Raw genomic sequence first — 27,738 nt, 5'->3', positions numbered from 1 at the left:
CCGGGGCATGAACAGAACGTGGCTGTTTATAATCGCGTTTACAAATAGAAAGACATAAGGGTCATTTTCTTCTAATAACGACACTTCTACCGTTCTGTTGATTTCTCCGGTATGTTGATTTATTTCCAACACAAAGGCCTCAAGCATTGGACCTCCTAATGTGCATAAGATAAAAAGATTGGTCACGTGACAAAGAACGACTGAAATGACATAAATCATATGATATCGAGTTAATGAAATCATAAGTTATTCTACCGATTCAATAGAATATAAGTAATGAGCATATCTCACAACTTTTGCAAATATTATATCCATCTTGCAACTTAAATGAATTCAACTTATTGGTTCTCAAGACACGAATGGAGTGTGGCTGCTTATAATTGTGTTTTTCTTCTAATTAATGGGCATTTGTGTCGTTCTATTGATTTTTCCTATATTTTGATTTATTTTTAACTCAGCAACCTTAAGCATTGGACTCACTGACGTGCATAAGAAAGAAATGTTGATTACGTGACAAAGAACGATTTAAATGACATGGATCATATGATATCTAGTTGATGAAAGTGTCCCTTGTGATGTTTTGTCAATTCAACCGTTCATTTCTATAAAACGTCTCTTGTGACGTTCTAATTATTTTTCTTATCTTTTGCTTCTTTTCAAATGCAAATAGCTCAAGCATTTGAGCCCCTAACCCAAGGAAGACAGTATGGTTGATCATGTGATAAGAACGACTGAATTAACATAGATTATATGATATCGAGTTGGTGAAATCATAAGTCAATGTATTGATTCGGTAGAAAATATAATTGATGAGCACATCTCTCATCATTTGTAAACGGAAGTCTATCTAGTAACTTAAATGAGTTCAACTTTTTGATTCACGAGGCATGGATAGGTCGTGACTGCTTATATTTGTGTTTTTAAATAGAACGACACAATTATCTTTTAACAACCCTTGTATTGTTTTGTTGATTTCTCCAATATTTTTCTTTTTTTCCAAATCCATGACCTCACATATTGGATTTCCTAGCTTAAGAAAGTTAGAAGGTTGATCACAAGACAAAAAAATTTGAATTGACATAAATTATACGACATCGAATTGGTGAAATCACAAGTCTTTGTATTGATTTATTAGAAAATATAATCAATGAGCACATCTCTCAACTTATGTAAATGAAATGTCCATCTTGCAACTTAAAATAGTTCAACTTATTAGTATTCGGGACATGGATGAGTCGTGACTACTTTTACTCGTGTTTATAGAAAGAACGGTAAAAGTGTCGTTTAATGGTCCTTGTGCCGTTTTGTTAATTTATCTAATATTTTACTTCTTTGCCAAATTCACAACCTCAGACATTGGATCTCCTGACTTAAGAAAGTTAGAAAGGTTGATTACGAGACAAAGAACGTTTGAATTGATATAGATTATATAGCATTGAGTTGGTGAAATCACAAATTGTTGTATTGATTCGTCAGAAAATTTAATCAATGAGCACATCTCTCAACTTATGTAAATGGAATTTCCATCTTGCAATGCGGGACATGGAGGACTCATGACTGCTTTTACTCGTGTTTATAGACAGAAAAATACAAGTGTCATTTAACAATCCTTGCGCCGTTCTGTTAATTTTTCCAATATTTTACTTCTTTTCCAATTCCACAACCTCAAACATTGAATTCCTTAACTTAAAAAGGTCAGAAATGTTGATCACGTGACAAAGAATAGTTGCAAAGACATAGACTATACGATATCGAGTTGGTGAAATCACAAGTCATTGTATTAATTCGTTAGAAAATATAATTAAGGAGCACATCTCTCAACTTTTGTAAATGACATGTCCATCTTGTAATTAAAATAAGTTCAACTTATTGGTTTTCAAGGCATGGATGGGTCGTGGCTGCATATACTCGTGGTTATGGACAGAATGATAAAAGTGTCGATTAACGACTCTTGTGCCGTTCTGTTGACTTCTCAAATATCCTGCTTCTTTTCGAGCACAATGACCTCAAATATTAGATCCCCTAACTTAAGAAAGTCGGAAAGGTTGATCACCTAAGAAAGAACAATTGAATTGATATATGTTATACGATATCGAGTTGGTGAAATGACAAGTCATTGTATTGATTCATTAGAAAATATAATTAATGAGCACATCTCTCAATTTTTGTAAATTGTATGTCTATCTTGCAGCTAAAATGAATTTTGGGGCATGCATGAGGTCATGGCTATTTATACTTGTATTTATAGACAGAACGACACAAATGTCATTTTCTTTACAATAACAGCACCAATGTCGTTCTCATGAAGGAAATATATTTCAATAACGGTTTTTGTGTTGTTCTTTTAGAACTTTTTATCTCAGTAACGGTACAAGTGTCGTTCTCAATGACTTTTTCATCAACTAAGCTGCACTTGTTCCGTTCTTTTAGAACGTTTCATCTCAATAACATCACAAGTATCGTTCTCAATGACCTTTCATCCTTAAGCATTAAATCCGTAAATTACGCAAGAAAAATAAATCACATGATAGAGAACGATTGAATGATGTAAATTATTTGATATAAAGTTGTTGAAAGTACAAGTGATTCCATTATTTTCAACAAAATAAAAGTAATGAACATATCGTTCAATTTTCTTAAATGTCATGTCCACTCTTTTTTTCAAAAAGTGAATTTTGTAATAGTGTTATGATAGAGGATGTGTGGTTAAAAAATAAGAATTTTTTTTGAGTTTTGGTGTAATATTATTTTATTGAATAACTTGTGATTAAAATATGATCAAATTACTGTTCAATAATGCATTTTGATGAAAAAATGGGGATCAAACAAGGACTATATGTGTAAACACCAATATAAGTAGCCACGTCTTAACTGTGCCCCGATAACCAATAGTGGAACTCATTTACGTTATTTATGACATTGTCAAACTTTCTATGTAACACTAGTCGATGTCACGTGTGTTGCACGATTATTGTATTTAATATGTCTTTATTAGCGTGATGTAGAAATTTTAGTTTTTTTGTCATAATCCTAACATATTTTTGAAGTTTGAATTAAATCTTTTGGCATGAATTTTCTCAGGCAATTAGTAAAAATTAGATTTGAAATCGTGGGAATATAAGTAAAAGATAATTGATAATTTTATGGAAGTCCTGCACGCAGTCGTATGGAGTCCACACCAATTCCGTGCGAGGAAGTCCCTGCACCGACTGTGTGGGACACCGACTGTGTGGGGACTCCGCACCAATTCTGTGTGGAGTCCCCGCACAGTGCGGGGACTCCTTATCTTTTATTTTATTTTTTATAAATAAAAGAAAACTTTACTAGAATAAAAGTTTGAGAAGGGGAGAAAAATACCATATTAGCTCGAGGTAAAACAGTAAATTTCAATGCTTTACGTAGAGACACGTGCAAGAAAAGAATAAATTAACCACTACATGTTAGATCACAGATCAGTTAACAAAATTTACAGATTTGGTCAGCTCAGGCTATGAAAAATTTTGTTAAAACTACACCTTAGAGAAATTTATAATAGAAAAATAAGAGAAAAAATACATACGGCATTTAAAATAGATACTATATGCAGAGTTCCCTAGTTGACTCTAAAAAAATATTAAAATTCAAGACTTCTTTTCTGCAGCACATATCAAAAGTCTATTCTCGGTATCATCGGAACAATCATCAACAAACAAAACCTATACATCCAAAATTAATGAAATGACGAAAACACAAACATTTAACACATAAATTTAAGGATTAAGATAAGATAAGCCCATACCTTCAAAATTATTCAGTGTTAAAATTCAAAAAGTCCCCGCACAGTTTGTGCGGCACTCCGCACCAATATTGCTACAAGAAGCCATACTTCACGATTTCTGCCAAGATTGTTAATGCATGAAATACACAAGAATTATAAATGAATTAACAAGCTAATAAGCATTTTAATTTGCATTAAACCAAGAATATACCTCTCTTTCACACAAAAATCCAAAATTATGAATCGAATAAACAAAATTATAATTATCAGATAAAATCGAGGATATACCGCTCTATTCACTTGAGAAAAATTGCACGAAGAAATTAATCACAGAAAAAACGAGAGAAGAATTGAAGAAGAAGTGAGAGAAGGAAATGATGATGATGATGATGAAAGCTTGTATTTGGGTTTGCGTGGAGAAATGGCGTCACCGTCCTTTTGAGTAGGAAAAAAGGGGTATGACTGATATCTACAGTGAAATCACTGTTTAGCTACAGTAGAAGTCCAAACACTATTGCAACTACAGTGAATTTTATTCACCTTTCTATAAGTAGTTAGATACATCAGGGAGTTCATTATTAAATGTTATTTTGTTGAAAAAATCGAATATAGGTGAAACTTTCGGAACGATACAAGTGTAGTTACTGGACATAAAAACGACACTTGTGTTGTTATGTCTATAAATATGAGTATAAGCAGTTATAGCCCGTTCGTTCTCCAACAATAATAAGTGAAACTTATTTATGTTGTAATATGTACATGACACGTACAAAAGTTGATGGATATATTCTTTAAATTAATGGACACATATGAGTGTGATGACTTATGCTTTTACCATCTCAATAATATAAAATATGTAATTTCAATCGTTTTTTTGTAACTAGTCAATCTTTTTTGTGTTATATACGTTAGCGAATCCATTATTAGAGGTCATTTCATTGAAAAAATCAAACTACAGCAAATAATGATTATAGTGTCATTTTACTTTATAGATAACGATTGGAGTGGTGTTCTATATTTTGTATAGCAGTTGGAGTGCTATTACATCCAATAGTTGCAGATAACACAAAAAGCACACAAAATACGAAAACAATATCAACTAAATATTATTTAATATAAAAATACAATACAGATGTGATTTTTAAGAGTATCTTTCTTCAAATGTAAATGTGATTTTTCAATATAAATGATATGCTAACCAAACCCTTATTCAAATATTTGAAAGATACCCAAAATAAGTGAAGAAGATAATAAATAATATAATTTTAGGGTAGCAAAAATGGTGATTGAAGAGAAGAAAGTAGTTGATTGTAATTTTGAGAACCTAAAATTGAAAAAGATGAAAAGGGAAAGAAGACGCTATTTAAAAAAATGGAAATTAGGGTTTTAAGATGAATTTGAAGGAGAAATGACATGATGAAATGAGAAAACCTAAAGAAGAATTTTACCATTTTCCCGATTAAAATATTTTGCATTTTTTCTATTTGTATTTATTATTGGTCAAAGGCTGTTTAATTAAATACATTGTCTAGGCTAAATGACCAAATTTCCAAATAATACAATTCAACTGCACTATCTTCGTTCTCATTTCGAGGAAAAGGTGCAGAAGAAAATGGAAATTACAAATGGATCCGAATCTTGCCATTAACGTCGTTACGATATAACTTTACTCACAACTTTGTACGTCCTGGAAATGTAGCATTGTAGTCATGTGTAGGTGTAGCCTTGTGCACATTTGACTCATTTGGTAATATTCACTTATCAAATGCAGACACGGTTTTTGTGGGTTCCACTACTGTTTTTTATAGCCCGACGAACCATTTTGCAGTTGCATAACTGAAAATTATTGTTTCTTCAGTTACCTACTCAAGATTTGGTGGGTCGGTTAATTGGGGAAATGCGGCGTAATCTACAGATGCGGGACTGCAATAATGGTGAATCAGAAGGGGTTAACAGTCTAGATTCTGAGCATCTACTTATGGCTTTAAGAAAGTGAGTGAATGGATATTTCATTTGATTTCCTCGTGTACCTGTACTCGAGTTGTATGCATTTTGTGGCTCAATTTGGAAAAGTAAGTTAATAACTGATATGGGTTCTGCTTAGCTGCTTTGGATTGTTGTTGAATTTGCTTAATGTCTGGTATTTTTGTTGATTGTTTCTTGTTCTTTATGGAAAAATTCCCTTGTATTTATCCATTTCGTGCCTAAATTTGGAAAAATAAGTCTAAAGAACTGGGTCTGCTTAGTTGCTTTGGGTTGTTATTGAATTTGCTTCATGTTTGGTATTTATGTTGATTGTTTCTTGTTCTAAATGGCAATTTTCCTTGAGGTTGTTTCTCCGATCAAATTTTGGACGAAGTCTTTTTTTCGTTTTCCCTTCCTTCTTTTTTTTTGCTTTTAGGATCGTGATCCCTATTGTGGAGGATTGTATTTCGAAAGTGGGGATCCATTCTGTTCAGCAAGTTATAGGACCTATTATGGAAGATTCATTTCAAAAGGTGAGTGCCAAAAATACATCTTCTGATGATATCTCTGGCATGTTGGGTAGGGCTGAGGAAAGGCAAGTTCGGCTGTATTTTAGGCCTGTGTGGGAGTTGTGGTTGGGGTACCGGTTATGAGCATTTTTTAAAGTGTTGGTTTTGAGCATTTATAAATTATGATCGTACCAATTTGAAGTGGTTTTAGCAGCAGTTTTTTAAATCAGTTCAATCCATGCCTGAGAGTTTATTAACCATTAGTTCTATAAGTTTTTGAAAAGATTGAAATTATATACGTCTCTAAGTGAATTGTTAGTTTAAGTTTCTTGTGTGATTTTTTTTTTTTTTTTTGACTAATAAGTGATATTTAAATTTATTTATTTTTACTTATAAATAGACTTTGCAATTATAATTTAATTTTATACTTTTAAATAATTTTTATACATAAGTAGATTTTTTACTTATAAGTGTAACTTTTTATATTTTATAAGTATTTTTTGTCTTATTAGTAGTATTTTTACTTTATACATTAATTTTTATAGTATTTTTACTTTATACATTAATTTTACATTAATTTGATTTTTTTATCTTATACGTAACATTTTACATATAAGTAGTTTTTAACTACAATGTTATTTTTTTGCTTACAAAATAATTCTTTGAATAATGTATTTTTATTTATAAAGTAGTTCTAGACAAATATATTGGTTGAAAATAATCATTTTATAAAGGGTAAAATTAGAAGAGAATATGAGAAATGTTCAAAAATCACCAATTTGGTGGGTTAATAGAATTGGTCAAAATTACGCTACATTGATTTTGGGTGGTTTTTAAACCATTCAAAATTGGTGCCGCAAAAAAACTTGATTACACCGATTTTTCCAACGCCTCGTAAACTATATCATCCAAAACCGATCAAAATCGGTGAAAAAAACTCCCAAGTAGGTCCTTAAAGTTCCACCTACTTTCAAAAAAGTAACTTTTAAGCATAATCAAACGTGTTAGAATAAACTTTTTTAACAAGGCTAAGTTAGACATTTTGTAGTTGGACTCCTTTTCGCTTTGGCTATAGAACAAAGACGTGTTTAAAATATTCGCCATTTTGTTTTCATAACCAAACACTTTCGGCAATTTTTGGTGCTTTTAGGCTTAGCTAAACATGCTAATATTTTGGTGGTGTTAGGAGAAAAGTGGTTAAATTGTAGAGTATCATTATCATGCAAGTGTTTATTCTTCTAAAAATAATTTAACATATATTTGTTCATTCACCAGTTCTTTCTGTTTTAATAGTTTTCTTGTCCACAGAAATATTTATGAATTTTCCATTTTCTTTCCAGGTAAAAGATGAAATTCAGTTGGTAGTTGAAAAAAAATTGATTTACCAGAATTGGTGAGGACTTGAGTTACATAATGATCATTTATATGCACATGCGTGCGCAGGCGCCATAGTTCTTATCTCATTCACACACATTCTTATGTCTTATATTTAGGAACTCTATGGACGGGACAACTACTCTGATACCAAGAGATTATAAGCTGAAATTCTTAGACGACGTGTCTGAACCAGTTTATACAGGGAGGGAAATTGAAGGAAAAGAAGGAACCGACATTAAAGTTGCTCTAGTCGAAAGTGTAACTGAGGATACTATTGACTTCGGGCCTGAATCCTCAGCAACGGTGGAGATATTATTTCTTGATGCAGGTGTTGAAGACTTCAACAATAGCATTATTATAGCAAACAATAAGCCTCATTTTCGTAAACCTGTCTATGTTAATCTGGAGAAAGGCGTTGGTACTTGGCCTAAGAATGTCAAGTTAGGACACAGTTCTGCGTGGATAAAGGGCTGCAAATGCAGACTTGGGGCAAGAGTTGTGCAAAAATTTGATGGAAGTAGAATTAAAGAAGCATCAACAGAGTCATTTACAGTCTTAGACAAGCGCAGCAAATGTAAGTAGCTCACTTTGATTTTATTACTAACCGTAAGAATTTATTACTCTGCACATATAATGACGACGAGAGGAAGTTTACATATAAATGCTAAAACATTATAAAGGAAAATAAACCTTGCCTTTCCAAGTCCAATATGGTTGAAGCAACATGTAAGCACGATTAGGTCTTCATTTAAAGGCATCGTCAATGAGATTTTATATGACATCACACATCTTTACCTCTTCTTTTTGATTTCTCTTGATGAGATACACTAGTCTTAGCAAGGCAAGTTATATAGCTATGTCCGTTCTCACATCAAATATCACACTTCATGCTATCGTATTGCACACGTTCAAATTATTCAGTTTCTCGTTTTCTTTGCCCTCCACTGCCCGTGCGTCAATGCAAATCATATTCGGAACTAAGATAGAAACGTTGGTGCTCTTTTATTTTAAGTAGCTTTACATGTCAAATAATAAACTAAATCAGGGAAAGAAGGTAAATCATCAAAATTCCAGTTCATTTGATTGATAATTTCAAAAGGAGGATAGTGAAATATCACTATATCAGTATAACTGCTGGTTTCTATTTGCAGTATACAAGAAGCACGACCAACCGTCTCTTTTTGATGAAGTGTGGAGATTAAAAAATATTGGCAAAAATGGTGCTCGACACAAATATTTGCAGAAGAGTAACATTTCTACAGTACAGCAATTTCTGTTTTTACTCTCTGTTGATCCTCAGAGGCTCCAAAAAGTATTACTCATTGCACTATCCTCTTTCATTTACTCTTTCTGCGAATATTACTCATGCCATTAGTTTGCTTGTTCTATTTTTACACATTAAGTAAAAAAGTCTTCAAAATTTAGTTGCTTATGTTGCTTGTTTTTGGAGCTACATGTTTGTTTATATTTGAACTTTTAGTAAAGAATTTGAAGTTGATTGTTAACATGGAGTCCAAGAAGTTAATGGTTACTGAGGTCGCTGCACAGCTGAACCATATCTAATTCAATAGTACGTATATATGCGAGGGATGTACATCTGACTTGACTTGCTATATTTTGGCATAAGAAATCAATACATTTATTTTGGACATCTACAGATATTTCATGCAGGCCCTCAGATATGGAAGGGCACAGTGGATCATGCTTGTAAATGCGACATTGATGATAAAAAGCTGTATTTACACTACTCTTCCACCTCTGAATGTAAAGATGGCGTAGTTTTTGATGTTGTGGGACAATTGAAAGGGATTCTGCATAACAACCATTATGTTCCAATTGAAAGTGTAGCTCAGGCTGAAAAGGTCTGCATTTCTTGAATCGGTTTTCTTGCTCATTCTTTGTAGGGAAATAAATTAATTCTCCATAGTTATATCTAACTGATTTAGAGTCATTTTTGATAGGAAGATGCACGGAAGTTACTAGCATGTGCATTTGAAAATCAGAATGGCGCAGGAGCACCTGCACCTGCATCTGCATCTGAAAATGAGAAGAAGGCATCTGCATTTGATAATTGGAACGATATGGTCTCTTTCGATGATGAAGCTTCTTTTCTGCGTAGTCTTCCGGGCATATCCATTGATAAGAATGCCACCAACTCTACCGGACTGGACGGTCATTTTGGCCAATATCTTGGAAACGCAGATTATTTGAATGAACTGCCTTCCTGGTTTGCGGACAGGGGAGCAAATTCATTCTCTGATCCTCTGCCTCCGTGGGGATTTGATGATGGTTATGATATAATGGCTTCCTATCCTTCTGAGACCTGCATGGTTGAGTCAAATTCTGATCAACAAAGTATTGTAAGCAGGATCAGCATTGTTGGTGTTGTTATGACTTTAAGATGGTGGTTTCGAGCAAAAAAGAGGGTTGCATTTCCTGGAGATGGACGCGTTCAGAAAAGGCAGAGGCATGGATGACAGGCTGCGAACTTTGGATTTGCATTTCTTAGGCCCACGGCCACTCAGACGGAAGATGATCAATACGGATAATGAATAATCATCATTCGAAAATTCCAGTTGCTGGCGTTAGTGCTGCCAATGCTGCTAGTAAGTTATGTGGTGTAGTGCAAGTGTTGGATAATTTTCTTTTTGTATTTCATCATATAGTATTTAGATGGAAAAAGCCTGAAGTACAGGAAATTTCTTACTGAATTCGTACGGATGTTGACGTGGCAGAACTCGATTCACCTTTTTTTTTTTTTTTCTTGTGTTTTTTCCATCTTCCAATAATTTCATGCCATGTACTTGTAGCATGATTATCCAATCGAAAATTTGTGTTCCAGTGTCTAAAATATATGATCTTTACTAGTTGAGTCTGTATATTTCATTGTTGAAATTAATGAAAATCAAGGAATTTCATTGACGCTATGTTGATGGTGATATTTGCGGAAAATAAAGTGTTATTTGGGCAACGATTGCTAATCCAGAATGGTAGCCCGAGAAGCCCATCACGAGGCCCAATATCCAACCAACACGTTTTCCTTCAACACAGCAAAATGTGACTGTAGAATCTCCTTTTAATATTAAAAAGAAAAACAATTTTATCAAATAATTAAGTGGAAATTGGGGTAATATTCTCTTTACAAACTGAAGTTGAAAAGTGTCCATTATTCGTCATTTTAATTAAAAAAATGTTCAAATCTTTTTCATAATACTATGATAATCTTGACGTGACTAACTGTACAACATAAATATTTTTTATGACAATGCCCATAATAAATTTGACGTCACTAGTTGTACAACTCCAAAATGTTTGGAAAGACCAGAAAACCCTTCACGAAGCCACCTCACTTCCTGTAAATCTATTTTAATTCTCTTGTCGATACCCGAGTTCGCCTACAAAAATTGTTGTCCCTTTTCCAAAATTCATCTATGTCCTACTTTCTTCGACTATATCGTCCAATGCCTCATATTTAGAATTATGTCACTCCGGGGCGGACCCAGACGACTTGGATTAGGGGATCAAAAATAAAATTTATAGGGTATCTTTTAATTAAAAAAAGCTAAGAAAAAAAAGGCAATGCGAAAATTTTTTTTTCCCCCAAAATCTAGAGGGTCAATTGCCCCCCCCTGATGTCACTTCTTTCACTTCATATGAGTCGAAAGAGATTGATTACAATGCCAACCACTGGAGATTCAGTATCATATTGCGTTATCGCTCCAAACTATTTTTGTTGAAACAATCCATTATTTTCGACTTCGGTTACACATTCCAAATATTATACAGATATATTGGACTTGGACGTAATATTTGAAAAAAAAATAAAAAAGTCATTTTTGACGACACTGTAAAAAATAAACAAAAAACCCCATTTTGGACGACACTGTAAAAAAAGAATCATTTTGGACGTAATTCCTCTTTCTGAATAAGGACATATCTATTTAAATTTGTTATGTTATCACGAATCTTTCTCCACGGATATTGAAACTACTTTTACATAGATATCATATCTACGAAATTTCCTAGAATGTCAACGGTCACTGGCCAGTCCAGTGTCAGTGTCAAGAAACAATAATAATTTTCCATCAAATTGTATTTGATTGAGGTGTGAACAAAAACACCCGTTTGTTTTCCATTTTTGTAAAAATGAGAACGAAAAATATAGTCGTTATAGATTCCATACAAAAAATAAAAATTCAAATTTGATAACTTGATGTGATGGATAACGGTCATATTTTTCATTCTAATGAGAAAATAATGAAAAACAAATGAGGGCCTAATGTAAAAGATTTGTGCAATTAAATAATTAATCTTTGTTTGGTGAGAATTAAAATCAGATATTTAGTAAATTTTGATAAAAGCAATAAATTATGTGGTAAAAAAATTGTGAAAATCAATAAAATATGTAATTAAAATAAATTATTGACTTTGACTTAAATCGAAATTTTGATTTTAAGAAGTGCCAAATATAGGCTCAAATATTTTTAAAGAATATATTTGGACCATTCATTAGACTCGTGTCAAGTTACAAGTGGCTGAAGACTTGCAGTTCACACAAAATCTAGCACTGCTCTTGTTCGGTAGAGTTTTGTTTAGATTTCAAGTCGGTCAAAAAACAAAACTTAAAAAATAATAATAATAATTTAACCATATATTTCATTAAATTTATAATTATAATTATTTTTAAATATTTCATTTTATAAGATCCACGGACCACGATGCTAAATGTTTTAGAATCTTGAAATTCTAGCTGAATTTTCAATATTTCCACTAAATTCTCCCGACGTCATTATATTCAATATGAAAAATAATTGTATCTTAATACAGATTAAGCCCTTGTTTTATCCTTATTATTTTCAAAATACATTTTTCTGTATCTTCTTTTCAATCACACGTTCTTCAATAAAATAATATTATACGCAAATTCAAATATTTTTTTTTTTATTTTTTGATCACACATATCCATCAATTTACTATTACAAAATGCGTTCTCACAAGAAAATGGGGCTCAAATAAGTAGTTTTTTTTAGTTTTTTTTTATCCACATTATTTTTAAAATACATTTTTCTTTATTTTCTTTTTATTCACACATTTTTAAATAAAATAGAGTTTTGTCACTTTGCCAAAAGATTTTAAATTTTTCTTGACATAATTAAAGATGACAGAAAATGATTTGATAGGAAAACTAATTATGATTAAAACAGTTTAATGATATAACACCATGTGACATTACGTCAAACTTTATGTCCAAGAATCTGACACTACATCATGATTGAATAAAATAATATTACACGCAAACACAAAAATTTTCTTTACTTCTTAATCATACATTCTCAATCAATTTACTATTCTAAAATACATTCTTAAAAAATAATAGAGCTCAAATGGGCGCTTAATGAAACGAGCTAACGTGATATTTATGCACACAACATAATATATATATGTCAGACACCTCATGTTATTCCTTGTTTGGCTCTATTTTAATTTTAATGTATTTATTTTTTTCATTGTTCTTTTCAATTACATATTTTTTAAATATCTAAATGTGTATTTTATTTTATTTTTTATTTTTAGACATTTTGGGTACCGCTACACAAATAATGTGGTGGTGTGTATACTTCTACATTTTATCAGCCACGCTTTTGCTGGACGCGCCAAAATACTATTAATACTGTCTATTGACCATCAGTTAAGCAAATTAGAATTTTTAACTACATTTTGTTTCATCTACGAAACTACAACTCAAAATCAATTGTATCTTCCACTAAAAATGTCGATTAATCTACAGATAGAGGATGCTAATAATGGTGAATCAGAACAGGATAACAGTTCAGATGCAGAGCATTTACTTGTGGCTTTAAGAAAGTAAGTCAATGGATATTCTATTTGCTTTCCTTCTATAGCTTTTCGAGTTTATATGCATTTCTTGGCTTAATTTGGAAAATTAAATTGAGAAACTGATAATGGGTTCTGCTTATTTGCTTTAAATTGGTTGTTTCTTGTTCTTAATGGCAATTTTCGTATTTGCTTTTCTTTCTTTTCTGGATTTTAGGATGATGAAAAAGGAAATGGAGGTGATGGTGATCCGTACTGTTCAGAAAGTTATAGGGCCGATTGTGGAAGATTTGATTCGGAAAGTGGTGAGTGACAAAAAGGCATCCTCTGATTATAGTGCATATTTAGCAAAAAAAAAAAAAAAGAAAGAAAGAAAAGAAAGAAATACCCGCAATTGTGAGAATTTTGATCTACAGAATTTATGGGTCCTATCTTATCGTATGAAATAGCAACATGCTCTATATATAGCTTTGTGTAGGTAGAGAACCGCAGGGGTGGAGGTGGGGTGGGGTGGCGTGGGGATGAAGTAAAGGTTCGATCATGTTTATCTAAGGTTCTAATTTTTATCAAAGATATATTATTGATTTGATTTCTAAAGAAGTTTGGTAGTTGGACTCTTTTTCACTTTCATTAGTGAATAAAAAGACCTTTTAAAAAATTCGCCTCTTTTCAAAAGATGTATGTATGTAGGCATGAATGCAAAGGGGAGGATCCAGGATTAGAGTTCAACAGGGGAAAGAAGGAATTACTTAATAAATAATTAGATTTTGGTTCAACACTATGGGCTAAAATTATGTGGGCGTTTTTCTCAGTTTCAAAAATCAAGGGTCCAGTGGAGGCAATTGCACCCACTGGCCTTAATGGGTCCGCCCCTACATGCATGCATGTATGTATGCATGTTTTTTCTTGTATTTAGTTACGTGATAAAATGTGTATTCATATGAATCGATATAAATATATGTTATGAATCGATATTTATATATGATTCTAGTTAATTGAGGCGATTCGAATTCGCTTCTTCATGCTAATCTTAAGTGATTTACAAGGTAAGTGGGCTACTCCACTTAATATCATATGGTTTCTTGGGGAGGACTTAATGAACTTTAACAATAATAACCTTACAGATTCATGAAATTGATTTGTGCACGGATCAGCATTTTGCTAGGTATTGAATTAGGCATCTCTCTTATTGTATATTGGATAGCTACACTGTAGTCCATTCTTCTAATATACATTTCTTTGTTCAATCTTAGTTTGTCTAGTTTTCATGGCAAATGTTTACATTATCTTTCCAGGTCAAAGAGGAAATTCAATCAGCACAAGAAAAGTTTTTGACTCATCAAAATAGGTGAGGACTCATGGATTGGTCATTTTAGCTGGAGTAAAATGGAAGCGAAAGCTAATACTTGTATAAGAAAATCAATACAAGAACATTTATCTGCATATAAATATATATGTTCATGTGCACCACAGTTCTTATTGGTGAAGATTGTAATTCAAGATATTGAAAAATAATGCTAAATGTACCCTCCTTCCTTTACATTCTTTTTGACATTACCTTTTTTTTTTGAAAATTGTGAACTGTCCAATGATGTTTTATCATATGGCACAATGTAAAGAACGATATAAAGGATGATGTACATGTAGCATAATTGGAAATAGAATTACATCCTCTTAACAGTTTAAGCTCTTGGATGAGGTGGTTGAACATGATATCACAGAATGAATTAGAAAGTTCAAATCTTGCCACTACTCGTTTCAGAAAATTGTGCACATGTCATGTGTTTGTTAATAATAATGAATTGCTAAGCATACATTGGGGGGGAGGGGGGGTGGTTTAAAGACTGAATTTAAATAAATAAATTTATATGCTTCACTTTAATAGCTTAAGGTTTTAGACTTCAAATGACATCCTTGTGATTCAAATTCAGGAACTCAGTGGATGAGGCAACTCTTTCAAGACCAAGAAGTTTAGAGCTGAAATTCTTAGACAAATTGTCTGATTCTATTTTGACAGGGAAGGAATTCAAAGGAAAAGAAGGCAACCTCATTAGAGTTTCTCTAGTTGATATTGTAACTGGGGATCCTTTTCTCTCAGGGCCTGAAGCCTCAGCGAAGGTGGAGATATTAATTCTTAAGGCAGGTCCTAATGATAATGCACATAATGAGAATCTTAAAGACTTCAATAATAGCATCATTAGAGAAAATGAGAAGACGAAGCCTCATTTTCCTAAACCTGTCTATGTATATCTCGAGAAAGGCATTGGTGTATTGTCTAATGTCAAGTTAGGACATGATGCTCGCTGGATGAAGAGCTGCAAATGCAGGCTAGGGGCAAGAGTGGTGGATAAATTCGATGGAAGTACAGTGAAAGAAGCATGGACAGAGTCATTTATGGTCCTAGATAGCCGCTGCAAATGTAAGTAGCTCTCAGTATGGTTTTTTAGTCTTCTAGTGTCCTAAAGAATTTATCATATGCTATGACATATACAGCATATCCGGTACACAGTATAATATAGGACTTGACTATACATTAGATAAGATTTAACTTGTTTTAGTTTTTGAATGCTATCCCATAATGTCCGATTCACCTTTTGCTACCTCATGCATACATGACCATTTAGTCTCATAGCAATCTAACTACGTCGTTACCCTACTAGTCACCTCTTTGTTTGTATAGCTAGCCCTATCAAAATATAAACAAGACAATTCATGAGGTAAATCATCGAAATTCTAGGGCATTGGATTGACATTTCAAAACGGAGATGAAGAAATTTTAGTGTAACTGCTGGTTTTTGTTTGCAGTGTATGAGAAGCACTACCCACCATCTCTTTCTGATCCTGTATGGAGATTAGACAACATTGGTAAAGATGGTGCTCGATGTAAGCGTCTACATGAGGCTATGATTTTTACTGTACAGGAATTTCTGTTTTTACTCTCTATTGATCCTCAGAGGCTCCAAGAGGTATTGATCAATGCACTGATACCCTTTCATTTAAACTTGTAGTGCTTATTTCTTGTGGTATCAACTTTTTCTTGTTCTATCTGCACATATTTTATTGAGTAAAAAGCACTTAATTTTAGTTGCCTGCAGTATATATGTTTGTTTCCATTGAAACACCATTCTTTTTTATTGCTAATCCGTTTTATAGAAACAATGAGGTAGTTAACTTACCGGTATTCTAAAAGGTGTAAAGTGTGGATATTAAACATCTAAAATTATAAAATATAATATTTAGTTAATAACTCCTACTATTAGTTTATTATACAATTTTCAAGTTTTCGAAATGCAAAAATTAAAATATTTTTCATATTTTCAATTTTCAACTAGACAAGTCCTATTTAATAGATTTAGAGGAACATCATGCATGTTTTTGGAGTTTGTAATAAAATGAGTCTCAAGATTATAATTACATAATGTGGATAATATCAAAACTTAAATCTTATTTAACTATTTAGATAAAGTCATTTTTAAATTTTGTACTAATAAATTTTTTTAATAACTTGAAATTAAAGTCAAACGAAAAGTTTTTTTTAAAGAGAACAATAATAAGCTAAAGTCAAATAAAAGACTTCTAAAACAATAATAATAAAGTGTGTCTACAAAAGATGAAAGAAATGAAGGAAAAAATTTAGCCGTTTAGGAGTCGGAAAAAAAAGTATCTGCTTCTATATTTTTGCTTTATGAACATGATATTTTTTGGGCATTTTTAATAATATCAAGTCTTATCCTCGCTTCGCACCTAAGAGGTGCCTAGGTGCCACCTAGACGTGATTTTTAGAACATCGATATTTACTTAGAATACATATATTTAAAATTTTTGGCAGAATTGAACCATCTTCTGTAATTTATTCGTAGAATAATAGTATAGCATCTAGGAAGATAATTGAATATAAAAGAAAATGTTGCCATGTATTACTAATGGCAGAATAAAGATGACACTGGAGTTACCATAGAGCATCAAGTTGTCCCAAATAATTGTTTTAAGTATTTAGATTCTATGACTAACGAAGGAGGTCTTAAAAAAATATAATGCATAGAACTAGACTGGTTAAATAGAATGGAGAAGTGCTACACATATTCTATGTGATAGCAATATCCTAAAAAGGCAAATTTCTACCGAACAATTATCATATGTGCTATGCTTTTTGCTATTGCGTATAGGGCTATTAAATGACAAAACATCCTTAAGACAAACATGTGGAAAGGAGGTGTTAAGATAGATGTGTGGTGTGTGACGCGGACAAATGTGAGATAGAACAATAACAAAGGATTACTACTGGTTGGATCAAGAATTTTGAAAAACTCTTCAACGTATTATTAATATTCAAAATCAACCAACTTAAAATTATATTCTAACTCTCTTTTTAAACACAAAATCCTAGTTGTACTTTTAAAATAAAACAAACTCTGAAAATCTATGTATTTTGATAAAACTCCTACTGCACATAAAATAATAAAAGACAAATTAATTAAAAATAATAAAATATTAACTTCATTTGTATGTCATACATTGTAATTGTAACAATCTAATTTTGCTAGTTTTTTTCAAATTTGGTTCCAAAGCAATGAAAACCTCCTGTAACAATTTGGGTAGAATTTGTTAAGCTTTCTTCCTCCAGATTCACTCCATGATATGCAATTAATTTATTTCCAATATGAGCTGAAGTTGATTCCAAGTTAATTATCCCTAATGCTTCATGAAAACCTAGCATTATTGAATCACTTTCCTCCAGTGGTTTCTTTATTGACAAAACACCAACTTGACCTTCTAGGGTTTCGAAATTTTCACTACAATGAGTGTGTCAAGGTTCTCGAACCATGCAACCTTGGGCTCCTTATCAAAAAATGTTGTTAGGTTATAATCTTCACCTAAATTAGCATCTAGCTCGGGATTGAAAGTGACAAAATGATAATATTGTCCTAGGAGTCCTCCATATCGATTCCACGACAATTGTCAGACCACCACCCATGCCCACAACTCTATCATGTCAATGTCTAACATGAGATTACTAGCAGTTGATTTGCGCACAAATACCCATTAGATTGAGAATTTGAAGAAAATCTTCAATGTTTTTATTAATATTCAAAATCAACATAATTTACAAAAATCTTATCTCTCTATTTATACACATAATCATAATTAAACTTCTAAAATAAAATAAACACTGAAAAATTATCATAAAACTCTTAATCGTATTAAAACACCTACTAGACAAAAAATAATAAAAGACAAATTAATTAAAAATAAAAAAATATTAATTTCATTGTATCATGTATCATGGTCTATGATGCAACGACATGGAGTCGACACGAAACTTTTGAAAAAAAACTGACACGACACTTTGTCGACATGTTGATTAAATTCTTTATAATTCTTTATTTATATAGTATAAATTTAATGTTATACTTATTATTAATTTTTCTTATTGAAATCTTTTACATGAGTATTTATTTGTTGTTTAATAATAACTTTGAATTAAAAATATATAATTTTTTATAAGAAAAAAATGACTATTATATGGTATTTGAGGAGTGTTGATATTCAACACTTGTCCGACACCTGTCAGACACGTACACACTGCCCTAATTGAAGTATCCGTGCAACAGAGTTCGTGGCGTTCATAAAAAATTGGAGAAGATAAGACTTGACAATATGTGCTAATAACTGGAATTGACACAGATTTAAGGATAGATTAAGGAAAAACAACTTAGTTGGTTAGTACATGTTTTGCTTGGACCTAAAGATGTTATCATTCACAATAGTGGTGCACAATCCCAATAGAAGATGTTAGAATAAGCAGAGACACTGAAATTAGCATATGCTGTTGTGGTTGTGAAACATTTGATTGTTTTGGATCTTTTAGTGGACGTAATGATGGATCAAATGAAGTATTTGAAAGGATTCATGCAGCTAATCCCAAATATGTTGAGTACAAGGTATCCCAAATCTTCTCTGGATTACATTTGAAGTGATGATTAATAGAATTAGAAAATAACACATCAAATTGTAGCTCAGGATATTAATGTAGTACTATTTCTCTGAATATATTTCTTTCATAAATGATCAATATAAAAAGTATGTCTGAATTAACTCTCTGTATATTGGAATAGTAATCGAACTATATATTCGAGATTTCTACAGATACTTGGCGCAGGTGGTAAGAAATGGAAGGCCACGGTGGATCATGCTCATACTTGCCCCATTGACGACAGAAAGATCTACTCATACAACCCTTCCACTGAACATAAAACTGGTGTGGTTTTCAATATAGTGGGAAAATTGAAAGGGGTACTCCGTAACAACCAATTTGTTCCCATTGAAAGTGTATATGTGGCTGAGAAGGTCTGTCTTTTTCCTAATTATTTTCTTGCTCTTTCTTTGTAGGGTAACAAATGTTTTCTCTTAACAGACTGAATCCGCATTTCTAATGATTTAGTGCCAATTTTTATAGGCTGAGGCACAGAAGTTAATAGTATCTGCTTTTGAAAATCAGATCGATATAACCTCTTTTGGTGATGAGACTTCTTTTCTGCATCAGTTTCCTTGCATATCCAATGACAAAAATGCCACCAACTCCTCTGGGCTGGACGGTTCTGATGGCCGTAATAGTAGCATCGTTGAAAATATTGATCTATATGATCCTACACAGCCAGTTACAGCCGGCCGGGAAGAGGAGAGATCAACGACGATATCTCAGGGAATCAGTCCATCTATCAATCATTCAAATATTTCCTGTCCTTTTGGCTCACTCAGCTCCATAAATGTTGAAGATTTACATGAATGGACTCTAGGGCCTTTGGACAAGGCTCCTAGTTTCTCAACGTCTGACTTGGACTTTCTGTTGGAGAGTTTTCTTGACAATGAAGCTCTATCTTCTCCTACTCTCGGGGATAATGAAAACCTACCTGAGATTCGTAAGGTTGAATCATATTCTGATCAACAAAGTAATGCTGGAAGTATCCGCTTTGTTGGTGCTGTTATAACTCTACGATGGTTGTTTCGTGTAAGAAAAAGGGTTGCGTCTTTAGGAGATAATCAGGTTCACAAAAGGCAGAGGCACCGTTGACAGGCAGCAGATAACAGAGTTGTTTCAATTGAAAGTTATTTTAGGTTACATATATTGGCACTCGCTAAACTTTCAGTAAAATTACATGTTGACCACTAAAGTTCATTTCATTTCTTGTTTGTCACTAACCTTAACTTTGTTTCAAGTTGGTGACTCCATCAATATCCGCCAATCTGACTACTGGAAAATGTAACCTGGCAGTTTTCTTATTTGCCAACTAGCCTGCCACATCAGCTTTCCGATAGTCAAACTAAATGGCAATGGATCAAATCACCAAATGTTTAAGTTCATGACCAACTTGAGAAAGAGTTTAAGAACAGTGGCCAGTTTGGAAAATAATTTCAGTTCAGTGACACACATGTAGTTTTACTAAGTTTAGTGACTACCACTGTTTTTAACCCTTCATTTAGATGTTGCAACATGTGCATTTGAAGAAAAGAAACACGCTTTGGATTTTCAGTAAACGCATATACATATATTTCAGCAGCCCGTTCATTTCTAAGTTCTCCAAGTTTTTATGTGGCCTGATACGGTATAAAGGCAACTTTTATAGTAGTTGGCATGGAAGATTTTACAGGATGGAAATGTTATGGGGAATACCTACAAAATGAATTCCGTGGATATTTGATACACAGTACTGAACATGACTACACGGTACAATAAATACAAAGTCAGCTTTCATACAGTGATTCTGAAGCTTATGGAAATGGTGATCAATCTCTCCGTTGCACGTGCTTGCAGTTTTTACTGTGATTAAGATGGAATTAGTAATATTTCTTGTATTCAATTCTTCGTGTAGTAATAGTCTGTTTAGCCGACTCCAAATATATTAGGAAGATGCGTAGTTTGTTGTTGTACAGTAACGAGTTCGCTCATTTATAATTTGTGTTGTATATTTTTGTGGCATACATTTGCACACTGGGAATGCATTTTGATTATACATCATCCTGAACTGAAAATACACTTCTGTGAGTATGTTTGGCTAAGATTTGAAAAAAGTGAAAGTTACTTTAAGTAATAGACCCCTAAATGAAGTAAGTGGCATCAAATATCTTTAAATAAATTCACGCTACAAGAGATCTAGATTAAGAGATTCCGCTCATTACATTCATAACAAATAGTAGACATTCAATGAAATACAAGTCTAAATTCTCATCCTAAGATGTCTTTTCGTACTTTTTCTTGTGAAATATGAAATCGATGCTCATCTTAGAAAATATAAATTGATAGAAGTATGATAAACGTAAGCAAATGATATATATCCAACAATAAAGAAACTAAAAAAAAAAATCAAGAATTTTATCCATGTTTGATTTAGCTTCTATAATATAATATACATATAATTTTATTATTTATAAATAAATAAGTTCTTATAAATATTTTTTTATTATAAGATTAAATATGAAGTAAGTTACTCATTTTGATAGTAACATCAATTTCGTGGTCAAAATAAGTAAATTTCTTTCCTATCAGTATGAATAAGTTATATATGGAAATATTTCTAAAACTAAAAAAATTATTTATTTTGAGCTTGGCCAAACGTTTAGTGTCTCTTACTATTAAAATAAGTAATTTATTTTACCTCTAATCAATACAATTTTATTTATTATAAAAGTTTATATATAACTATAAGTAAAATATGCATTAAATAAAAAACTAATTTGGTAATAAAATTGTACACATTTCATTAATACCATGAAAGAATATTTGGATAATTGGATTTGGGGTTGTGACAAAATATGAAGCTCGGCTAAACATAGTTATTTGGGCCAATTTACCTATAAAATACCTTCTTTCTTACCATGAGGGTTGGGGGCAGGGGCCGGGGTATATCCAAGCCCAACCCATTGCTAGATCCGCCTCTGCTCGTAACTTTATGCATAGGAGTACACGTATAATTGACGAAGTTTTAACACCTTTTTTACTTCTAAATTCTTTAACATGTGCAATGTCGTATAATCCACGTCAGCTATGGTAGCAACCTGTCAATGTCACCCGTTCTAATTATTAAGAATTTACGAGTATGACACGAAAAAGCATCAAGTTGAAGAAAACGCACGTCAAATCAATATTGAAAATGGAAGTTAGGCTTACGGGTTCATATTTCGTTATAGCATACACCCAGCCCAAATCGACAGCTTCATAAAGTTTTCGGAATGCCTGCATATACACAAATCCATAAAGACAACTCTCAATTTTCTTAAATTTCCAGAATTATGTACATATAGTATGAACACAGAAATGTGGAGATTCGTCGAGTTTTTAAACATTTATTCTTATAATTTTTAAGATGAAGAAATTGGAGATATATAATGAGAAAAATAATAAATTAATCAAACTAGGAGAGGGGCAGACGACATCAGGAAAAGAAAGTATCGACTGGCACAAAAGAATTAACTGGCATTTAAGACAGATTGCGGATAAGAAGCAGAAATTGTGAGAGTGACGTACCTCAACGTCCATCACAATAGTCCCGTCTGATTGAATTGCATGAATTCTTCCCATAGCCTAACAAATTTTGAAACATTATTAGAACTTAGCAGAGCATAAAAGAAATATGGAAGTGAGCACTGTGATGATTCTTCTCCATTTTGTTTCTTGGAAACCACAGGATCTACTGATGTTCCACTTACCGCTTTAATCGAATATTTTAATCCTGCAAAAAGAGAGGGGTAAAATGTTAAACATATGGAGTCGAGATAAAAACTAAACACCCCAGAGCACCACACTTCCAAAACTACGTCCATGGCAGCCCTTATTCCCAGCTAGGTAACAATATGGAACCAATTTTCTACTGAAAGTAGCGCTCCCAAACAAGGGTTATTAGGCTATACATGGAATGTGAGAAGAATTTCTTGGGAATCCTACAAGATTCTTTTGTTCCAGATCTTCATCTGAGTTTGAATCCTACCGAGAGGTTCACTAGCGATCAGAAATTGTTGTTTGCTCCTATACGAATTGTAACAACCACATTGGATGTAACTCACCTTCCAAACTAGCTTGCAATGGGATAAAGTAAGCCTTAGCCTAGCGATATGTGATACTATTAGATTCATACATTTTGTAGGACCGACAACTAACCATTCATTTATTATCCGCACACCATAAACTTATAAGCAATTAAAATCACTACCAAATCCCTAGCCTCCTGTTAAAGGGGAGTAATAATAATAATAACAATGTTAACGGACAAACAACCTTAACACCTGAAAACAAAAGAAACCCAGATTCTCCAGATGGAAATTCAAACTAGCATTCGGGTTTTAAGACAAAATATATAACTATTAAATCACGGCCTATTAAAAGTTTGCATATGAACATGATAATTAACATATTCCTGTTTGATTATGTGAAATTGGATCTAATCTTCTACATGGGCTTGAAGCAAAAACGTTGTATGTTGTTCGGAGATAACAAGAAATCGAAAACAGAGATGAATTGATTTGTCTTCCGACAGAAATTGCTCCTCGTATTGCCATTTTCTTAATAATTTTCTTTTGTGTACACTTTGCTGCTTTGTAATGACAATGTCCACGTGGCAGCACTTGCTTCATCAGAATGATTGTTAGTAGTTAAATTTGTAAAAAACAAAAGAAACATTTTCGACTTTATTTGGTGCCATTTGTGTCAATTTCACTTTAGACAAATGAGTCCAAGTAATGAGGCTTTGTGTTGGTTCTCTCCCAAACGTCTCGATATTACGACGTCGTTCAATTTATGGACTGAATCCAAAAATAGTAAAAAGTATGAGGAGTATTTTGTAAAATGTTCAGTTCACGTGACTCACTGAGTCAATTTCGTTTTTCAATTTGTCTACCCAATAATACAGTTCAGCTGAGACGGTCTCTTTCTCTCTAAAGATATGGCGTTTTTACTCAACAAAACTGCACTCTCTAAACTTCGATTGGTACGTACATAAACACGTACACCCACACATACGTTTATGTAACTTTATATGTCGTTCTGTAAAGACTATTTTTACGTTAATCATTTATTTTATATGCGTTTTTACTGTGGATTTAATGTGGAAATGGGGTTGTAAAATAATGGGTTATCTGTGAAATTTACCGCAGAAAGCTGATGATTCGTTAATGCTATCAAGACGTGGATTTCATGTTGAACCTGGAGCTCGTGAGAAGGCTGTGAGTGTTAGCGTCTTTTTCTTCTCATTTGGTGGATTTTTATTTTTATTTTTTTCAGAAAATATTTGTGTGCTCAACTAATTGTTTAGATCTGAACCCAAATGTCAATTTATTGAACAAAATTGTTTTTGGAGGGGTCCGAAGAGAAGGGAGATTGCTAATTTGATAATGGATTCTCTTGTACATTTGATTGACATGTTAGGTTCATTCATTTGAGCTAAATGATGTCGTTTGGAAATTGATCGGGCGATAAAGAGAAGAATCAAGTTGTGGGCTTTTTCTTGCTTACCCAGAACCGAGATTTTGGATTTAGAGTTAGATTGCATTTTGTGGATTAGAGGTGGGGGCTATGATATTGGAATCAGAGAACTCCATATTTGAAGTCAAATTTTATTTTTCTTTTTTCCCCCAATTTTCTTAATGAAGTTCTTCAATGCAATGCTGGTAAGATAAATTCGTGTTTCCTTAAAAAATCAGTTACTAATCTACATACCTCATCACATTTAAGTCCTTGTTTGAGAAAAATCAAATTCGCATCTTTCAGATGGGCAAATGTTAAAGGAGATAGACTTTATTAGTTGATGGTCTATGTGATCTATTTTTCAACTTTTCTGGCGTTAAAATCAGTCTTAAAACTTCACATGAGCATCTGAACACATCTTTACTGCACTTTTCTTCTGGGTGGTGACATGTCAAAGGATAGTCCATCTGGAGTTCCTTTGCACCCGGATGGTCTTACAAATTAGGTAAGAGGCATTTAAGATCTAGAATTTTTATAGTTCGAAATGATCTTGGTTGATATGGCTGCCTCATTGTATTCATGGGAATGTTCATGTTCTAACCCTTATACTGTATATTTCAGTAGTGCATGCTAACTTGTGTTCTGTTGTCCAATTTGCTTTCTATCTCTCCGTTTGTGGTGAAAATAAATTGAACAAATCCGGAGTAATAGTCACCTTTGTTTATATGTTCATGAACTCAACTTGTTGAATTTTTGTCCTCTTCCATTTGTTCTGAAACAAGCTCGTTTTCTTCCAGCTCTTGGCCGAGGACCCAGCACTAAAGTGTTTCAAATCACATAAGAAAAGTGTGCGGCGCTTGAAAGTAGTAGGAGATGCTCTCACAGTGCTAGTTGTAGCTGGTATGCCAATCTCTTCACCACAAACTATAATTGATCCTGTCAACTTTATTTTTTCTCAATGACTAAAGGGGTGCAATATAAAACCTAATGGGGTGTCACATAATAATTTTTTTATTGGCTAAAAAAGATGCAACACATAAAGCCAAGAGAGATTTGGGGTTAAAAGTCCCGTAAATTGCAATTAGTATAGAAGTTGGGAATTGGGATGACTCGTATTCATTTAGTTGGTTTTAATAATAAAAAAATTGAGTTATTCACTTGAAATCTTGATTGGTGATTTATCGATAGGTAAGTAACAGGTTAGGAAACAAAAATGATTGGTTATCTAGTTAATATTCACAATATTGAAAAGTAATCAATTAATAGTAGTCAGTTTTCTTAGTTCTATATTCAGATAATGATGATTTGTTCATATATTTAAACACTTGGGGCCTTCTGAAATATAGTTTCTGTGAATGTTAGTAGAGGTTTATGTCACAATTTAGGGATTGTAACTGAATGTAGAAATACATCGTCTGCTATATAAGGCTGTCATGTACAAATAATCTCAACTCAACAAACTTTTCTTCCACGCTATCTTGTTTTGCCAGTATGCCCTTCTTTTACTCTATTCTATCAAGGATCAATCCTACTGGTACTTGCATTACTTATCTCTCTTATTACCATCGTATCATAGCTGGAAAGACAGTGAATAAACACTAATATTTTAGTCTCACATATTCTGGACAGTTATATCAGTAATGTTTGTGCCTGTTGAAGTGTGGCTAATCCAGTTTTCTGCATCAGTCGAGCTTTTCCTTCCTTTGCATTCTATCATGTTTGAGGAATGATGTTCATATTACTTGCCCAAGTGACACCTGTCTCTAGTCACACCTTCACATGCCTTTTTGGAATCCCGTTTTCTTTTGTTGGGGTTCATGACCGAGCATTGATATGACTGATTAATTACTCTCAATTTGTAATACACTGTGAATAAACTTGAATAGAATAATTCGTCAAAATTTTAGCCTCTTTCATCTTTAATAGTATCTGGTGTTGTACAATCCACTCTACCTAACAAGCCGTTAAGGCACAACTGTATGTTATCCTCACTTGATTTCTACCTTGCTATTCTCTCACTTTTGTTATCAGGATGCTGCTATGAAATTTATGTTAAAGCAGTAATACGAGAAGAAGCTCGTAATCAGGCGAAAGAGAATGCATAAAAGTGGAAGCCCTGTCATTTACGCCGTTTTCCATCAGTACAAAATATCTACTGGGCAAGGGAAATGGACAGTTTGATGATAGTACAAGACTTTTGTTTGGACCACAATGGCTAGTGATTTTGAGAATAAAATGGTTTGATAATTTCAAACTCCTTGAATTGGCAAGTGTAATGTCAGTTGAATGTAGTTTGTAATAGTTTTCCAATTTTTTTTTTTTTCTTTTGACTGTTAAACAAATTCAATGTGAATGTTCTCTGGTGGGTGGGTATTACCGAGATAATGTTTGTTATATTGTACGGTGCATGAACGAATAACACAATAAGAGGGTGTTTGTGAGCCATTTTTATGTAAAAATATATTTTGGAATGGTAAATTGATGGGAAATGTGTGGTTGAAAAATAAGGAATTTTTTTTTATTTACGTGTAATATTATTTTAATGAGGAATGTATGATTGAGAAGAAGAAAGAGAAAAATGCATTTTGAAAAAAATGGATATTAAAAGGAGCCTAAATAAAATTTGAGGTTCTTTTTCATTTTGGGGTCCATTTTGTTCAAATTTTCATGGAGAAATATTGACGGTTAGCCGTCTCTATGAATATTTAGTCATGTATTTAACTTGAAGTAGACTTTTCTACAATATTTAACGGTTGGACTGTTTCTCTCCTCCTACTCATAAATTTGATACAGTTATTTGGTGAATAATCATGACATTTAATTTAAGTCAAGTTAACGTT

At 32.7% G+C, this 27,738-nt stretch overlaps 4 protein-coding genes across 8 annotated transcripts; 3 read left to right on the top strand and 1 right to left on the bottom strand.

The window, feature by feature from the left end:
• The first annotated feature begins 5,309 nt into the window (after positions 1-5,309).
• On the top strand, positions 5,310-10,487 carry LOC111368134 (calmodulin-binding protein 60 A-like). Of its 3 annotated transcripts, none has more exons than XM_022989360.1 (8): positions 5,310-5,504; positions 5,616-5,749; positions 6,159-6,255; positions 7,572-7,624; positions 7,725-8,182; positions 8,760-8,920; positions 9,267-9,470; positions 9,570-10,487. In XM_022989360.1, the coding sequence occupies exons 2-8, from the start codon at positions 5,655-5,657 to the stop codon at positions 10,083-10,085; spliced, it is 1,584 nt and encodes a 527-aa protein (XP_022845128.1). In that variant the 5' UTR covers positions 5,310-5,504; positions 5,616-5,654; the 3' UTR covers positions 10,086-10,487. The 3 variants fall into 3 exon arrangements, with proteins under 3 accessions (XP_022845128.1, XP_022845126.1, XP_022845129.1); XM_022989358.1 differs by having other exon boundaries at positions 5,310-5,539; XM_022989361.1 differs by lacking the exons at positions 5,310-5,504; positions 6,159-6,255 and having other exon boundaries at positions 5,662-5,749.
• Positions 10,488-13,282: 2,795 nt separating this feature from the next.
• Positions 13,283-21,475, top strand: LOC111368133 (calmodulin-binding protein 60 A-like). 2 transcript variants are annotated; one of them, XM_022989357.1, is made up of 7 exons: positions 13,283-13,473; positions 13,661-13,748; positions 14,739-14,791; positions 15,375-15,862; positions 16,249-16,409; positions 19,591-19,791; positions 19,988-21,475. In XM_022989357.1, the coding sequence occupies exons 1-7, from the start codon at positions 13,379-13,381 to the stop codon at positions 20,513-20,515; spliced, it is 1,614 nt and encodes a 537-aa protein (XP_022845125.1). In that variant the 5' UTR covers positions 13,283-13,378; the 3' UTR covers positions 20,516-21,475. The 2 variants fall into 2 exon arrangements, with proteins under 2 accessions (XP_022845125.1, XP_022845124.1); XM_022989356.1 differs by having other exon boundaries at positions 13,285-13,473; positions 19,901-21,475.
• Positions 21,476-22,254: 779 nt separating this feature from the next.
• Positions 22,255-23,531, bottom strand: LOC111366571 (uncharacterized protein At5g50100, mitochondrial-like). The gene is made up of 4 exons (XM_022987299.1): positions 23,149-23,531; positions 22,967-23,023; positions 22,610-22,675; positions 22,255-22,497 (listed from the first exon to the last, which is right to left on the bottom strand). The coding sequence occupies exons 1-4, from the start codon at positions 23,260-23,262 to the stop codon at positions 22,390-22,392; spliced, it is 345 nt and encodes a 114-aa protein (XP_022843067.1). The 5' UTR covers positions 23,263-23,531; the 3' UTR covers positions 22,255-22,389.
• A 783-nt stretch (positions 23,532-24,314) lies between these two features.
• Positions 24,315-27,405, top strand: LOC111368131 (succinate dehydrogenase subunit 7B, mitochondrial-like). Of its 2 annotated transcripts, none has more exons than XM_022989354.1 (4): positions 24,315-24,422; positions 24,589-24,663; positions 25,696-25,798; positions 26,930-27,405. In XM_022989354.1, exons 1-4 carry the CDS (start codon positions 24,378-24,380, stop codon positions 27,001-27,003), a joined length of 297 nt encoding a protein of 98 aa, XP_022845122.1. In that variant the 5' UTR covers positions 24,315-24,377; the 3' UTR covers positions 27,004-27,405. The 2 variants fall into 2 exon arrangements, with proteins under 2 accessions (XP_022845122.1, XP_022845123.1); XM_022989355.1 differs by having other exon boundaries at positions 24,316-24,422; positions 24,589-24,657.
• Positions 27,406-27,738: the final 333 nt, after the last annotated feature.

The sequence above is a fragment of the Olea europaea genome, chromosome 18 (assembly GCF_002742605.1).
Source record: "Olea europaea var. sylvestris chromosome 18, O_europaea_v1, whole genome shotgun sequence".
NCBI classification, from domain to species: Eukaryota; Viridiplantae; Streptophyta; class Magnoliopsida; order Lamiales; family Oleaceae; genus Olea; species Olea europaea.
This window is presented reverse-complemented; position numbering and strand designations above follow the sequence as displayed.

Bases quoted from the DNA above. Each gene is read 5' to 3' on its own strand.
- LOC111366571 (XM_022987299.1), bottom strand. From the start codon at position 23,262: ATGGACGTAGTTTTGGAAGTGTGGTGCTCTGGGGTGTTTAGTTTTTAT. The intron at 23,024-23,148 runs GTAAGTGGAACA...AAAATTTGTTAG, and splicing joins TAAAATATTCGATTAAAGCG to GCTATGGGAAGAATTCATGC. The intron at 22,498-22,609 runs GTAAGCCTAACT...TGACATTGACAG, and splicing joins CTATAACGAAATATGAACCC to GTTGCTACCATAGCTGACGT.
- LOC111368133 (XM_022989356.1), top strand. From the start codon at position 13,379: ATGTCGATTAATCTACAGATAGAGGATGCTAATAATGGTGAATCAGAA. The intron at 13,749-14,738 runs GTGAGTGACAAA...TTATCTTTCCAG, and splicing joins AAGATTTGATTCGGAAAGTG to GTCAAAGAGGAAATTCAATC. The intron at 15,863-16,248 runs GTAAGTAGCTCT...TTTTGTTTGCAG, and splicing joins CCTAGATAGCCGCTGCAAAT to TGTATGAGAAGCACTACCCA.
- LOC111368131 (XM_022989354.1), top strand. From the start codon at position 24,378: ATGGCGTTTTTACTCAACAAAACTGCACTCTCTAAACTTCGATTG. The intron at 24,423-24,588 runs GTACGTACATAA...AATTTACCGCAG, and splicing joins CACTCTCTAAACTTCGATTG to AAAGCTGATGATTCGTTAAT. The intron at 25,799-26,929 runs GTATGCCAATCT...TTTTGTTATCAG, and splicing joins CACAGTGCTAGTTGTAGCTG to GATGCTGCTATGAAATTTAT.
- LOC111368134 (XM_022989360.1), top strand. From the start codon at position 5,655: ATGCGGCGTAATCTACAGATGCGGGACTGCAATAATGGTGAATCAGAA. The intron at 6,256-7,571 runs GTGAGTGCCAAA...TTTTCTTTCCAG, and splicing joins TGGAAGATTCATTTCAAAAG to GTAAAAGATGAAATTCAGTT. The intron at 7,625-7,724 runs GTGAGGACTTGA...TCTTATATTTAG, and splicing joins AAATTGATTTACCAGAATTG to GAACTCTATGGACGGGACAA.